Source organism: Anolis carolinensis, chromosome 4 (genome assembly GCF_035594765.1).
Source record: "Anolis carolinensis isolate JA03-04 chromosome 4, rAnoCar3.1.pri, whole genome shotgun sequence".
Classification (NCBI taxonomy): Eukaryota; Metazoa; Chordata; class Lepidosauria; order Squamata; family Dactyloidae; genus Anolis; species Anolis carolinensis.
This window is the reverse complement of record NC_085844.1, coordinates 245,477,112-245,493,680: the sequence shown is the minus strand read 5'-3', so window position 1 is coordinate 245,493,680 and position 16,569 is coordinate 245,477,112. Positions and strand designations below refer to the sequence as shown.

The window sequence follows — 16,569 nt, the reverse complement described above, 5'->3', positions numbered from 1 at the left end:
TGGTCTTTATTTACTGTCCTTATTTTAGAGATCATATTGTTCTGCATTATTCGATCCCAGTAATTATTTCATATTAAAGTATAATCTCACTTATCCAACGTTCGCTTATACAATGTTCTGGATTATCCAACGCAGTCTGCCTTTTCATAATCAATGTTTTTGTAGTCGGTGTTTAAAATTCATTGTGATATTTTAGTGGTAAATTTGTAAATACAGTACAGTAGAGTCTCACTTATCCAACATAAACGGGCTGGCAGAATGTTGGATAAGCAAATATGTTGGATAATAAGGAGGTATTAAGGAAAAGCCTATTAAACATCAAATTAGGTTATGATTTTACAAATGAAGCACCAAAACATCATGTTAGACAACAAATTTGGCAGAAAAAGTAGTTCAATACGCAGTAATGCTATGTAGTAATTACTGTATTTATGAATTTAGCACCAAAATATCACGATATATTGAAATCATTGACTACAAAAATGTGTTGGATAATCCAGAAACTTGGATAAGCGAGGCTTGGATAAGTGAGACTCTACTGTAATTACTACATAGCATTACTGTGCATGGAACTACATTTTCTGTCAAATTTGTTGTATAATATGATGTTTTGGTGCTTAATTTGTATAACGATTACCTAATTTGATATTTAATTGGCTTTTCCTGAATCCCTTCTTATTATCCAACATATTCACTTATCCTGCCGGCCTGTTTATGTTGGATAAGTGAGAGTCTACTGTACAGTAGAGTCTCACTTATCCAACATAAACGGGCCGGCAGAATGTTGGATAAGCGAATATGTTGGATAATAAGGAAGCATTAAGGAAAAGCCTATTAAACATCAAATTAGGTTATGATTTTACAAATGAAGCACCAAAACATCATGTTAGACAACAAATTTGGCAGAAAAAGTAGTTCAATACGCAGTAATGCTATGTAGTAATTACTGTGTTTATGAATTTAGCACCAAAATATAACGATATAATGAAAACATTGACTACAAAAATGCGTTGGATAATCCAGAACAGGGGTCCCCAAACTACGGCCCGCGGGCCAGATGCGGCCCGCCAGAGCCATTTATCCGGCCCGCGCATGCACATTTCTCTCCTCCCCGGCCCACACGCACCTTTCCCGCCGCCGCCAAGGAAGGTGCACATGGGGCGAGTAAAAGGCCAGCGCCTTTCCTCCCTCGCCCCGTGGGCAGCTTTCCTGCCGCTGCTGCCGAGGAAGACAGCGGGAAAGGTGTGTGCTGGTCGAGAGAGAGAAAGGCACACGCCTTTTCCTAGCCCCGTGGGCAGCTTGCTGCTGCCAAGGAAGATGCACACAGGGCAAGAAAAAGGCCTGCGCCTTTCCTCCCTCGCCCCATGGGCAGTTTTCCCGCTGCCACTGCCGAGGAAGACGCACATAGGGTGAGGAAAAGGCCTGCACCTTTCCTCCCTCGCCCCACGGGCAGCTTTCCCGCCGCCGCCACCGAGGAGGGCAGCGGGAAAGGTGCGTGCTGGGCGAGAGAGGAGAGAAAGGCGCACGCCTTTTCCTCGCCCCGTGGGCAGCTTTCCTGCTGCTGCCGCCAAGGAAGATGCACAGGGGTGAGTAAAAGGCTTGGACCTTTCCTCCCTCGCCCCGTGGGCAGCTTTCCCACCGCTGCCACTAAGGAAGGCAGTGGGAAAGGTGCATGCTGGGAGAGAGAGGAGAGAAAGGTGCAAGCCTTTTCCTCGCCCCGCAGGCAGCTTTCCCGCTGCTGCCGCCGAGGAAGATACACACAGGGTGAGTAAAAGGCCTTCGCCTTTCCTCCCTTGCCCTGTGGCCAGCTTTCCCGCCCCTCCCACTGAGGAATGCAGCGGGAAAGGTGCGTGCCGGGCGAGCGAGGAGAGAAAGGCGCACGCCTTTTCCTCACCTCGCATGCACCTCCCCCCCCGCCGCTGCCGAGGAGACAAGCAGGGAGACAAGGCAAGACAAGCAGGGAGTCCGCATGTGCCTCTCTCCCTCGTCAGACATTCCAATGTGAATAACTGAAAGAATACTCTGCAGCCCTGTTGTGGATTCATTTTTCTTGAAGGCTAGCAATCTCTTCCAACGGTGATTATTGTTGTTGTTGTTGTTGGTCAGGGGTTCTTTATGTTTTGGTGCACAAAAGCAGAAGGGGGGTTGGACTAGATGGCTGAAGGAGTCTCTTCCAACCATGTTTATTACATTATTATTATTATTATTATTATTATTATTATTATTATTATAGGATGGCTATCTGTCAGGGGTGCTTTGATTATGGTGTGGACAAAAACAGAAGGGGGTTGGAGTAGATGGCCCAAGGGGTCTCTTCCAACCCTCCTTATTATTTTTATGATGATGATGATGATGATGATTATTATTATTAACATTGAGGCTGTATTTGTTCGTTTTTGTTTGTTTTTTACTTGAAAATAAGATATATGCAGTGTGCATAGGAATTTGTTCATAGTTTTAAAAAAACCCCTATAATCCGGCCCTCCAATCCGGCCCTCTGAGGGACCGTGAACTGGCCCCCTGTTTAAAAAGTTTGGGGACCCCTGATCCAGAACGTTGGATAAGCGAGTGTTGGATAAGTGAGACTCTACTGTATATTGATAATCTTATATTATCTGCTTAGAACTGGATTATATGAGGCCCCTTCTTCACAGCTGTATAAAATGCACACTGAAGTAGATTATATGGTAGTGTGGAGTCAAGATAATCCAGTGGAAAGCAGATAATATAAGATTATAAATGGGTTATATAGCTGTGTGGAAGGGCCTTGAGTCTACACTGCCATATAATCCAGTGCAAATTAGATAATCTGTGGAAGAAGCCTAAGTGAGGCCTAAATCTGCCTGTCCCCTAACTGAACCCTGGCTGTCCTTTGGCTGAGTCGGTTGCTAGGAGACCAAGTGGGCAGAGATTAGCCCTCTATACTGGCAGCAATTGGGTAAAAACAATTATTGCTCTCTCTCTCTAATTAGGACTTTATTTTTCTTTTCTTTTTGTTGTATCAACCTGGAGGCATGGATGATGGGTTGTGTTGTCAAATTTCAAGGTTGGGGGGCCTGTAGTTTTGTTGTTTTGTTCGGTGCCCGAATTCCATCACTCTTTTATATATATAGATGTGTGTTAATCATAATGCTGATTTCCCTGTCTAATAGGGCATTTCATAAGCTCAGGAAGATTATTATATAATCAATCAAATTATCTTTATCAGACTGGTTTCTTTTTGTCACAATGTTACTCACCTGCAGCGCAGCAAATTCATTTCTATAAAAGCCATTTTCCAGCATTCGGTTACTCTCTAGCTAGCATTACCAAGTGCTTGAATCCAAGATGGGACTATTAAGTACAAACCAGTAAAGTTAGACAATAATGGAGGGGTGGAGCAAATTTATTGCTAAACTTAATCATGTTCCTAACTCTATCCGTGTTATCCACTACTATAAAGAAATGAAAGAGTAAAACTTTCCCTTCACCTCATTGCCTTATTGTATTGGAGATCCTGCAGTGTTCAACTTTTTCTGTGCCTTGTGGTGGTATATTTTATTTGCATTTGTCATCTTATTTAAAACAGATTGTTCAAATGAGAGTTAGATACCTGGTCTATGTCACACTCAGAATGATAAATTATCCCCGCCCTCCCCCCACTTTCTCCTGCAGCAGTTTGGTGGTCTGAATACGCCCTATCCTGGAGGCTTAAACACTCCTTATCCGGGTGGAATGACACCGGGACTGATGACCCCTGGAACAGGTGAACTGGACATGAGGAAGATTGGACAAGCTAGGAACACCTTGATGGACATGCGACTTAGCCAGGTAAGGACCATAGGAAAAACAAAAATAGCTGATTATTCCTTTTCCTGCTGAATGGGTCTGGCAAGCATTACTGGATATTGAAGTTTTCTTTTAGAACTTAGACATTCAGGAGATAGGGAGTCAGTTATAAACTAGATTTTTTTTCTTTAGGGTTTTTGTAGAAAAATGTTAATCGTGAGCTTTTTCAATCTGTTTGATTTTATTGCATGTTTGTGGCTTCAGTGTGGCACTTTAATAAATGTCAACAATGTTGGATCAACTCCCTAGGTGTCTGACTCTGTGAGCGGCCAAACAGTGGTGGATCCCAAGGGTTACCTCACTGACTTGAACTCGATGATTCCCACACATGGTGGAGATATCAAGTAAGGTGGTGGGTGCAGGGTATTGGCACTGATTTGGTAATGAAATTTGTCCATGTAAAGTGATACATTGGTACTTTTGTAGAATAGGACATGATGCAGGGCCCATTCTTTGCTTATGAAATAGAAAAAAATAGAAACCATTGCACCAAAAAGGCCTGACTTTGTCAGTGAGTTATGCATCTTAATAATTGTTATTGGGACAAGCTGAAATGTGACAATATATTAAAAAAGGCATAATTGATAATCAGCTAAATTATGTATATTCTTGTAAAATAGCTTAAAATGTACATGGTAATTACAGATAACAAGTTACCACCTGTACATTTTGTGCTCTGCTAGTGACATCAAAAAAGCACGTTTACTTCTGAAGTCGGTGCGAGAGACTAATCCTCACCACCCACCAGCCTGGATTGCTTCTGCACGCTTGGAAGAAGTGACTGGTAAGCTGCAGGTTGCTCGAAATCTCATCATGAAAGGGACAGAAATGTGCCCCAAGGTAAGATTTGTATTTATTTTGCTTCCATTTTAAGCAAGCATGTGGGACCTTTGCCCTGATGGATGCTGAATGACTACTCTCATCATGCTTCACTATTGGCTTGCTGGTTAGATATGATAGAAGCTGGCATTCAACAACTTCTGAAAGGCTAGAGGTCCACAGCTCTGCTTTTCAATATCTGCACTTGTTTTCTGACGAATTCTTTGGAACTTTAGAGGGATTCTTCTCTCTTCTTTCTTTTTTTTTTACAGAGTCATTTTTTTATTTTTTTAAATGATAATAACAGAACTTCTATTATATTTTCATATTGTTGGAGTGAGATTCAACATTTTTACCAGTTTTAACATATTAGCCGCCGAATACACCCTGCAAGATAAAAATGGGTTCTATCTCCCCTGCACCAAACCTCTTAATATATTTTTTCCAAAACATCATTTTTTTCCACTGCGGGTTTGCTCCCCTGGCCTTCAGCAAACACATATTCTGTAAATTTCCCCATATTTTCCAAAAATCATTTAGTTTCCATTTTCACTTTTCAGTCTTAATATTGCATGTCAGTTTATCATTTATCGTTGTAGTCCATACTTTATTATAACAATTTTCTAGCTGAAGATCATGCTTTTCTTTCCAGTTTTAGCTATTATCAGCCTCACTGCTGTTAGTAAATTGGAGACTAACTCCTTTATTTCTTGTGATATTTTAATATTATCATGTACTGATAATAAAGCTATTTCTGGTGTGCTCATTATCTCAGATTTTTTTATCTCCCTTATCACTTTAAATATAATTCTCAGAGCTTTAGTGGAATCCTTCTCTCATCCTACACTACTTTCTTCTATCCGTAGCCCTCTTTGTTTGGGAAGACCTTGTCTTCTCCTGGATTCTTAAGGGTAAAAATAGCAACCAGAAAATGACTACTTTGATGCCATCTCTTAGCTACTGCCATTCTTTCCCCTTCTTTGCAGAAATTCTAGACAGAACATCAATACAGTAGGCTGTGAACTGAGAACCTCCTCCTATTCTAAAGGCATTCTTGTCATCTCTTCCTCATTTTATTTATTGCTCAGTGCAAACATAACTCCTTCTTTTGGCTTCATCTGTACTGTAAGTTATCTAGGATGATTTTCAAACAAAGGAAAACTAAAGGGGGCAAGGGCTGTTTTTCAGCCAGGGATAAAAAAGGTGTTGTGGAACATAGAAGGTTGCGAAATGCTGCAAGATGTGGGAAAGTAGACAGTAGTCCCTTTTAAAAATGATTCTGGAACTTGAGGGAACCCACTCAAATTAATGTAGATTCATTACAAAAAATGGAAATATGTTATCATATAATGCATTTTTTCCCATAGGGTTTTCTCCTGAAGCAACATTTCTGTATTCTACTACTTGACATTTTTTCTTTTCCTGCAGTGGCATTTGATATCTTCTTCCACTATACTTTCCTCAGCATTCATCTGCATGATCTTTATTCTTTATACCTACTCTGTACAGCATACACCTACACTTCTGGTGTCACTCTTGAGTTCTTCCCAAAACACTCACTGCATTGGGAGTAAACTAATGATTTGTGTTTCTTCTTGTTTCCTCAGAGCGAAGATGTGTGGCTTGAAGCTGCCCGTTTGCAACCTGGGGATACTGCCAAGGCTGTGGTGGCCCAGGCTGTTCGCCACCTTCCACAGTCAGTGCGGATTTATATCAGGGCAGCAGAATTGGAGACTGATATTCGAGCAAAGAAGCGTGTCCTTCGAAAAGGTTAGAGAGTTACTCTGGCAGGAACTGTCTTTAACAATAGTGTAGAAATTTCAGTTACCGGTAATTCAGAATATAGCTGCCAGGCTGTTAACTGAAACCAATCAGATGGGTTCTTGTGCTATATCTGAACAGGTACTTTGGTTCCTGGTGCTGTATTTGAGTTGAAGTGCCCTTTGAACCTTTATATGACCCTGGACCACCTGTTTGTTGGAGTGTATTCCTTACAAGAAGAGAGAGACATTGGTCATGTTTCTTCAGATTTCCCCTATGGGCTGATGTATAGTGAGTAAGTCAAGGCAAGAGGCAGTGTCTTCTTGGTTGTTACCACCTGCATTTAGAATATCCTCCTCCAAGGAGTTAAGGTGGCAGCTAAACGCTAATGGTAGCAGAACTGTCTCCTTATTCTCATAGGGAGTTAGACTTCTAACCCATTGGAATGTTTTAATTTACACTCACTATGAAGTTGTTTTTTTAATTGCTTCAGTAGGTGTATAAATTGTAATCCACCCTAAAAGTGCTGAAGATTTGCAAGATATATAACAATCAAGGAATGTGGGTGTTTTGGAGGTGTAGCTTCCAGTCTGATATTTAGGTAACTGAAATTTGTTATGTATATTAAAAGGGGACTTAAAAATGTCCCGTTTGTTTATTTGTTTGCATTAGTTACCGTAACCTATGTGAATCCATGTATTTGAAGCTTGCAACTATAGTCATTGGGTCGTACTCTTCTTTAAGTACAGTGTTCCCTCACTACTTCGCGGTTCACTTTTTGCTATTTCGTAATTTTTCAATAAACTCTATAAGACTATTATAAATCATAAAAAATTACAATTTACAGCCTAAGGAAGGGAGGAAGGAGAAGTCGAAGGGAGAGAAAAGGAGCCCAAGTGGCAACGGGAGGAGAAGAAGGCGATTTATCAACACACGATTGGTTGATAAGGACTTAAAATAGTGTATAACTACTAAAATAATGTATAAATACTGAAATAAATATAGTGTCCCTACTTCGTGGATTTTCATTTATTGCAGGTGGTCCTGGAACCTAACCCCCAGCGATAAGTGAGGGAACACTGTAATGCATAGCTTTGAAGTCAGTAGTTTGGAGCTGATAGTTTGATGAATAATGTTACAAGCCTCTCTGTTCTCTTGTGGGGCATTTCTTTTATGGGAATTGATTAGGCAAACCATACCTTCGGGTAGCTTTGAGGTGCCTTATGAAAGTGGATGTACCATAGGGTCTCCATGTCTTTGCTAGAGCCAACACAGTGCAGCCAACTGTGAGAGCTGTGAGAGTAACTTTGTTTTAAGGTACTGATGTATAAAAATAAGGGCTATTCAAATCTGTATAAAGCTGATACCATCACTAATGAATAAATATAAGAGATTAAAAAGGCTATGGTTATAATTCAGAGACCCTAGTCTTCAGTTTTTTTGATTATACACTCTTGTCTGATACATGATTCCTTTAAAATGCTAGGGATTGGGAGACATATTGTCCCTCCATGGGACTTTTGAGGGCTACACTTCTTCTTTGCAACCTCTGAGACATTTGAAAACCTTAGCAAGTTGTTTGGTGAATGATAAGGGAGATCAGTGTTGTGTAGTGGCTTGAACATTGCACAGTGGCACTGGAGGCCTGGGTTTGAATCATCACTTGGTCATGGAAACCCTCTGGATGATAGTGTGCAAGGCACATTGTCTTGATCTCAGAGGAAAGCAATGGCAAATCCTATTTGAGCAAGTCTTTCCAAGCAAGCAGCATGATAGATTAAGACTTACAGTCTCCATGATTCAGAAATTCACTTCTTAGGGTGGACTCTTTCTGGTTTACATCCTGGTTTTTTTCCCTTTCTCACTTCAAAATGTCTTTGGATGTGTGTGAGGAAACTCTCCCCCCCCCCCCCCAAATCTCTGAAAAAATGGAGGATGCTGGAGCCACAGAAATTGGCCTTGAGGGCTAAACATAGCTGCAAACTGTGCTTCCCCATCCTTGCTTTTCTACCTGTGAATGATGCAGTCAAGGATGCATTATTTTTTCTGACTATGAGGACAGGCAGAACATTCTTCCCCTTCCAAGTTGGAAGAGTGATGAAAAATTAATCTTTAATCCTGACTGCTGGCATTTTAGTTCTTTAGATATAGAGGTAGACTTGAGCCACCTTGATTCCCATTTTGGAAGATAGGCAAGATATAAATTGAATCAGTCAATCATTCAAGGCTGTTGCAGGTCTTAAGGGCGTCTGAATATTATTCTCGCTGTTTGGAAGAGCATTGAAATGATCCAGCCATGTAGGCAGTGCCTGCTTAATGTTTAATGAAAACACAATCTCTCATTCTGATGGAATGCTCTATGTCTAAGGTTTGTATGTTTAGGTCACGTAAGTGAGCCTAGTTAGATTACTTGAACACCAGTTTATTGCTTGCTTCCTAAATGGTAGTCATGATTCATTGGGGAACCTGAATCACCTTAACAGTGTACAACACTGGTTTCAGTGTAGCTTTTAAGGTGCAAAGTCCACTCCTAAGACTCACTGTCAGTCCTTAACCTCCTTTTTTATCTAAGGGGGGGGGAGATAACTTGGTCTCATATCATACTTTTAACCTTTCTTTACTATAGTTTTTATAGATTGGCTGAGGCCCTTTAGATTTTGTCATGCTTGTCATTTAGAACCTATTTTTGACAGAAAGACAAATGCCAGACAGTGCTGTTAATATATTTTCTTTTTGGTTTGTTTTGGTTGGGTTTAATTCAGTACATGGTCCCAAAAAGTATCCCAGCATGTGTGGCATCCATCGTAGCATTTGGAAATGGAAAGCCCTCGTGAGGACGTGCTGATTCCTGCTGTGCAGCATTTCCATCCGATGGGCCTGTCATTATGAATTTAGGAAGCACTTGGAGAACCCCCTGCTGCAACTGCAAGCGTAATAGAGACTGTTAACATTCAACTAGCAAGAATGTTGTCCTAGTAAATTCTCAGAGAATAACTTCTGCTGCCACAAAGCCTGAAGATAATAGAACCATTATTTTTCATGGGCTGTTGCGGGTATAATTAAAAACACAGCACTAGCTTGACATTTTAAGAATGGACTTGAAAGCTATTGCAGATATTTGGCTGCTTGTATTTAGGCAACAGTTTCTAGCAGCTCTTTTATTCTCTCCCTCCTTCACTTCCTTTGTGATATATTTATTCTTTCTTGTCATTTTTGTGGATATAAAGAGTACACAGATAATTCTTCCTTTAAAAAATAAAGATGAACAGGGTTGATAGAACCTTTCTTTAGATTCAGCAAATAATAGTCTGGCTAGCTTGGAAATTACATATTTGCTAATGTGATACTTTTGACAAGGCCAAAGCTCTGCTTGGCTGAATGAGACTAACATAGGGGGATTTTAGAACACTCTTTCCTGTGTCTTGCTTTCTGGTCTGCAATAAGAGATAAGTGGTAGAATCCCCTATTCAAATGCAAACTGATCTGATCAGCAGGCAAGATTAATCTGCAATGTGTTGTTGAAGGCTTTCATGGCTGGAATCACTGGGTTGCTGTGAGTTTTCCGGGCTGTATGGCCATGTTCCAGAAGCATTCTCTCCTGACATTTCACCCACATCTATGGCAAGCATCCTCAGAGATTTTGAGGTCTGTTGAAACTAGACAAGTGGGGTTTATATATCTGTGGAAGGTCCAGGATGAGAGAAAGAATTCTTGCATGCTTGAGGCAAGTATGAATGGTGCAATTGGCTACCTTGATCAGCACTGATTGGCCTTGTAGCTGAATTCTTCCTGCCTGGGGAAATTCTTTGTTGGGAGGTGTTAGCTGGCCCTGATTGTTTCATGTTTGGAATTCCTCTGCTTTCTCCGCAGTGTTCTTTATTTACTGTCCTGATTTTAGAGTTTTTTTAATACTGGTTGCCAGGTTTTTTCATTTCCATTGTTTCCTCCTTTCTTCTGAAATTGTCCACATGCTTGTGGATTTCATTGACTCCTCTGTGTAGTGTAGTCTGACATGGTGGTTTTTAGAGTTGTTCAGCATTTCTTTGTTCTCAAATAATATGCTGTGTCCATGTTGGTTCATCAAGTGCTCTGCTATGACTGACTTCTCTGGTTGAATTAATCTTTCATGTTCTTTGATTCGTGTTTGGGCAATGCTGCATTTGGTGGTCCCTATGTAGACTTGTCCACAGCTGCATGGTATACGGTAGACTCATGCAGAGGTGAGAGCATCCCTCTTGTCCTTTGCTGAATGTAGCATTTGTTGAATTTTCTTAGTGGGTCTGTAGATTGTAGGTTGTGTTTCTTCATCAGCTTACCTGTATGGTCAGTGATTTCCTTGATGTATGGCAAGAACACTTTTCCTCTGGGCGGATCTTTGTCTTGATTCTTGTGGCTTGTTTTTGGCCTTGCAGCTCTTCTGATGTCTGTGGTGGAGTCTCCATTGGCCTGTAGAGCCCAGTTTAGGTGATTTAGTTCACCTTGGAGGAGGTGGGGTTTGCAGATTCTTTTTGCACCATCTGCCAGGGCTTTAGTTGTGCTTCTTTTTTAACTTGGGTGATTGTTGGAGTTTTTATGAATTTATCTGTGTATGTAGATTTTCTGTAAATTGTGTGGCCCAATTGGGTTTGTGGATAACCAGGACATCTAGAAGTGGCAGTTTTCCTTCATTTTCTTACGAAAGATGCACAATTAAAGCTCTGGCAGACCGTACAAAAAGAATCTGCGACCCCACCTCCTCTAAAGCAAACTGAAAAGATCCACCCAGAGGAAAAAGTGTTCTTTCTCCTTCCACAGATATATAAACTCCACTTGCATAGTTTTCCAACTGAATTCACAACCTCTGAGGATGCCTGCCATAGATGTGGGTGAAGTGTCAGGATAAAATTCTTCTGGAACATGGCCATACAGCCTGGAAAACTCACAGCAACCCATTAATCTGTAATCTGCTGCTTCTGAATTGTTCTGCCCTGCAGTCAGAGACAAAAGCAGAAGTTAGCCCAAGGTGCTCTTATGCTTTCTTCCTTTTTCTCTCCCTTTTTTGTTTGCATTAGTAAATCTGAACTGAGTTGGACGAATTTAGGGAAATACTTTATTAGAGCACCAGCAGACATTTGCAAAATAAATAAATAAAAATAACCACCTCAGATTGCCCAGAGTATAGATGAACAATGGCATTATACTTTTGAAAATACACGGATCAGCTAGTATTCAATATAACCCTTGCAACAATGAATCATCTTGTGAGGAAGTAGTAGTAGAGTAAGAAAAAGGGAAAATGTATAACCTGAATGAAAGAAACCACAGATAATGTTGCATAGTGGTTGTAGCTTCCTTTCTCCCCAAATGCTATTCTTCTTTCGACAACACATTGCTATTCTTTAGATTGTAGAAAGGTGGCGGGCACTTGACAGTACTCTTCCCCCAGTTTCTGTCCTAATCATTAGTAGGTTACCTGTAGGCATGAAAGTTTCTTTCCTTTCCAGAATATTTGCCACATTGAGTGACCAAAGCCAGATAATGAATTATGTTCTGTGTGCAGTGCTGTCTATCACTGCTAACTTATTTTCTTTTTTGTCTTTTCTAGCGCTAGAGCATGTTCCAAACTCTGTCCGCTTGTGGAAAGCAGCTGTGGAGTTGGAAGAGCCTGAGGATGCTAGGATAATGCTCAGCCGAGCCGTGGAGTGCTGCCCCACAAGTGTAGAAGTAAGTTGGAAAAACCATTTTCTGTTACAGGATGAACATGGATTGCCCCAAAAGGGATTTGGGGCTGAGATGAAAGTGTTATTAGAAATTTGATCTTGAACTGGGGAACCAAAATTGTGCACACATACATACACAGCAAAAGTGTTTATTTCCTGCTTCTAATATCGCAGGAAATCCCAGTTTTCTTCCCCGAGTTCCTCTCAGAATCTCTCACATGGCGGTACTCTTTCATATGTTCGTTTCAAGACCCCCCCCCCCCCCCCCAATATGCTACTGCTGAAGGTCTCCATATCCCTATTTTGCTACTCAGCCATGGATTACATGTTTTTTTGTGGTTGGTTTTCACATAGTTTTTTGGGGTTAAGTTTTTTTACTACAATTTCTAGACTTATATATGAGTATAAGGGTGTATGTTTACAAGCAATTTAAAACTGTATTTGTCACCCATGAAAAATGTTATTTTAAAAAGAGAATCTACTGAGGGAGTCTGTGGTTTTAAGGTGTGTCACCTGAATGACAAACCGTTTTGCTCTTGCAGCTGTGGCTGGCCTTGGCAAGGTTGGAGACCTATGAAAATGCCCGTAAAGTTTTAAATAAGGCCCGTGAAAATATCCCGACTGACAGACACATCTGGATCACAGCTGCCAAACTCGAGGAGGCCAATGGGAACACACAGATGGTGGAAAAGATTATTGATCGAGCCATCACTTCGTTAAGGGCAAACGGAGTGGAAATAAACCGGGAGCAGTGGATCCAGGTGATGGTTTGGATTTTCTATTTGGAAACCCTACTTGAATATTGCCTTGTTTTTGACCCCACAATATGTACTTAAGGTGAATGGGACACCGTGGTTCGCAGTAGTATGAATGGATACAGGAAGCTATGATGGACCATTGCCTATAAAACCTCAAATTATAATAAATGTGTTAGTTTTTTCTGCACATTAAAACAGCTACTCTTCTGAAATCCATTATGGATGGCTAGAGTAGGAAAGCCGAGTGACATCCCAGAAATTTACAGTGGGTAAGGGCGATGGGATTCAGGGAGAACAATACAAGAGGGAGAGATAAATTATAGTGATTCACAACACTTTTCAAGGATTTCTTCTTTACTATCCTATATTAAGTCTCAATGTGACACTTATCTGCATAATCATGCATAGGATAACACTACTTATCTTATTTCCATATTTTAATGGAAAGCCATATCTTATACCCATATTTTAATGACTGTAGAATTTTGCTGATACCAGATACGGTGATGGTTTAGAAGGCTAATAAAATGGGATTAGACAAAATCTTAACCAAAATGTTGCTAAACTCTGATTGCCGGGAGGCAAGCAAAATGTGAAGGCTTTTCTCTGAGTGTGGTAGTAAGTATTAAGATTACCCTGGATAATTATTTTAGATTGATAACCTTTCTGCATTGTCACATGTCAGTTTTCAATCGATCTTCCTCATGTACATTATTCTTTTTCCTCCTCCCTCTCCATGTTATCCTTACAACAACTTTGTACAGTTGTTTGAGCATTTTATTTATTTATTTATTTATTTTTCAAACTTATATGCCGCCACTCCCCTAGGGCTCGGAGCGGCTTACAAGAACCGGCTAAAATCAACAATTTAAAAAACATTTTAAAAACATCATAAAAAAAAAATCTTTAAAACATCCTAAAAGCACCTTTTAAAACATCAGCAACAGAACTCAAAAGCCTGCCGAAACAGGTGTGTCTTACATGCCCTGCGGAAGGCCAACAAGTCCCGCAAGGCACGAACTTCAGGTGGCAAGGTGTTCCACAGAGATGGCGTCACTACTGAAAAGGCTCTGCGTCTAGTTGCAGTTAGATGCAAGGTCTTAAAACTGGGGACTTCCAGTTGAATATAACTGAATATAACTTCCATTGAATATAACTGGTCAGACATCACCTAATGAGCCTTATGCCCAAGTGGGGATTTAAACCAGATTCTCCCCAGATGTACTCCTGGCCTTCATATAGCCTTTCCCCTTGAAAAACCACCCTGTCGTAATTGTTGTGACTTCTCTTCTAGGATGCTGAAGAATGTGATAAAGCTGGAAGTGTGGCAACATGTCAAGCGATTATGAGAGCTGTGATTGGAATCGGGATTGAGGAAGAGGATCGGAAGCACACCTGGATGGAAGATGCAGATAGTGTAAGTTCAGATCCTGAGTGTGAAACAAAGAAGGACATCAGAATGCCTAATGAGTTGGGCAAGTTTCAAGTAGATGGTGTGATGTCTCTGGGATCAATAATGAACACCATGTTTAGATACACCTGCCAGTATGTTTATAAGCCTGCTTTAAGACTGTTTCAGTGGAGAAGTTTTGAGGAACTCATGTATTCATCTGCCTGCAAAAATGTCTCGTGGCAAATATACTTCAATGCTTAACTCCCAGATAACCCTTTAAAAATATATTTCTGGATGCAGCTTCATATCACTTCTAGACTAGCCATATCCTTCTAGAGGAAGGAATGGCAAAACCATCTATTTACCTAAGAAAGATTTTTGGAATGTATGAGGTCACCCCAGTCAATGGGCAGCTTGAAAGAGCATAAACATAAGACTGTCATGGGTTTCTTGCCCAGATTTGTTCAGAGGTTTATCCTTTCCTTTCTCCAAAGCTGAGAGTGTGAGTTGTCACGACATGCTAAAATTGCAAGCACTGACCTCTTTTGTTCAAAGCCCCAATAATGTGTTTTTGTATTATTTTCAACTTTCCTATAGTGTGTTGCTCACAATGCTCTGGAGTGTGCCCGTGCAATCTATGCTTATGCCTTACAAGTTTTTCCCAGCAAGAAAAGTGTCTGGTTGCGAGCAGCCTATTTTGAAAAGAATCATGGAACCAGGTACAACATATTGTGTATTATTTCCAAAAATTCTGGTTGTGTTGACTCATGATGATAGTAACCATGTTTGGTTTGAGTATATGATTTCACTTGTTGTATTTTGGGGGAACACACTCCAGCAGATGGGAATTCATTTTCTTGGGTTCGATTTTGGTTTTCTGGAAAGGCTTGCCTTCCATTTTATCCCCAATGACATGCAATCTGACATGGTGGCTGCAGCCTGATTTGCACTGTGGGGCTGCTTCCATTACATTTCAGGTATTTAAGAATGCCTCATAATCCCGTTTTAAGAAGCATGGCTGCATTGAATTGATTTTTTTTTAAAAAGAAGAATCCCTGTCATTGGTTTTGTAGGATTTGTAAATTCATTTATTCTGTGGTCATTGTCAAGAAACTAAAAGTTAGAGATTTAAGAGTTTAGAGTAGAAATGTGCAAGCTGCTAATTGATATATCAAAAATAATTATGCTAGCAGCAGTAGATATGAACATCTGGATATATTTTCCTTTTTTGCTTCTACACCATTCACCGGTGGCCTAGGGGATAAAAGCCTCGTGACTTGAAGGTTGGGTTGCTGACCTGAAGGCTGCCAGGTTCGAATCCCACCCGGGGAGAGCGTGGATGAGCTCCCTCTATCAGCTCCAGCTCCATGTGGGGACATGAAAGAAGCCTCCCACAAGGATGGTAAAACATCAAAACATCTGGGCGTCCCCTGGGCAACGTCCTTACAGACGGCCAATTCTCTCACTCCAGAAGCAACTCCGGTTGCTCCTGACATGAAAAAAAAAACAAAAAAAAAAACAACTCATTCCTAATCTGCTATGTATCCACAGGTATCAGGATGGGATACAACAACTCATTTGTCACATGAACCTATTTAGTTTATGAACTAATGAGTCTGAGAAATGGGTGAGAGAATAGGTTGTGGCAATGGTCATTGTATACATCCTTCATAAAATAAATGACAAAAGGTTTTGTCTCTGAAAGCTACCACAGTAACAGGATGATGTAGCCCCAACATGTCCAGACACTGAGAAGTCCCAAGTCATTGGTGCCTTTTTTTGGTACTTTTGTAGGGAATCTTTGGAGGCCCTCTTGCAGAGGGCGGTAGCTCACTGCCCCAAAGCGGAGGTTCTCTGGCTGATGGGGGCCAAATCGAAATGGCTTGCTGGAGACGTCCCTGCTGCTCGGAGTATTCTGGCTTTGGCTTTCCAGGTGAGTTTCTCTTTCTTTGTACATCTTTCACCAAACCCACCAACATACAGACAGCAAGCCACAAAGAGAATTGTCTGCTTTAGGAGGTTTTTATATTTTTTCCATCGTAGCAAAATGCTGATGGTGTGGCATCACTCGAACATCCTAATCATAATTTGTAATGTGCTATTTATATACAATACAACCCCTGTATATATGTATAACTGCATTATGTGGTTAGTGTAGACCAGGCATGGGCAAACTTCAGCCCTCTCTCCAGGTGTTTTGGACTTCAACTCCCACAATTCCTAACAGCCAGTGGATGAAGGAACACTTGGAAATATATCTAATATTAAAAAAATTAGACTGATAAGATGTAAATTCTAAGAAGACAGGACT

At 40.7% G+C, this 16,569-nt stretch overlaps 1 protein-coding gene across 2 annotated transcripts in view; it reads left to right on the top strand.

Moving 5' to 3' along the window:
• Positions 1-16,569, top strand: part of prpf6 (pre-mRNA processing factor 6) — a 42,121-nt gene that overhangs the window by 15,042 nt on the left and 10,510 nt on the right. Inside the window, exons 6-14 of one of the 2 annotated variants that reach the window (XM_008110219.3) lie at positions 3,658-3,810; positions 4,078-4,172; positions 4,512-4,668; positions 6,255-6,417; positions 11,993-12,111; positions 12,650-12,868; positions 14,160-14,282; positions 14,856-14,977; positions 16,053-16,191. In XM_008110219.3, coding sequence (XP_008108426.1) covers positions 3,658-3,810; positions 4,078-4,172; positions 4,512-4,668; positions 6,255-6,417; positions 11,993-12,111; positions 12,650-12,868; positions 14,160-14,282; positions 14,856-14,977; positions 16,053-16,191 — 1,290 coding nt within the window. Of the gene's footprint in view, positions 1-3,654; positions 3,811-4,077; positions 4,173-4,511; positions 4,669-6,254; positions 6,418-11,992; positions 12,112-12,649; positions 12,869-14,159; positions 14,283-14,855; positions 14,978-16,052; positions 16,192-16,569 lie in introns of both variants that reach the window. The other variant, XM_003220687.4, reaches the window with a different exon arrangement.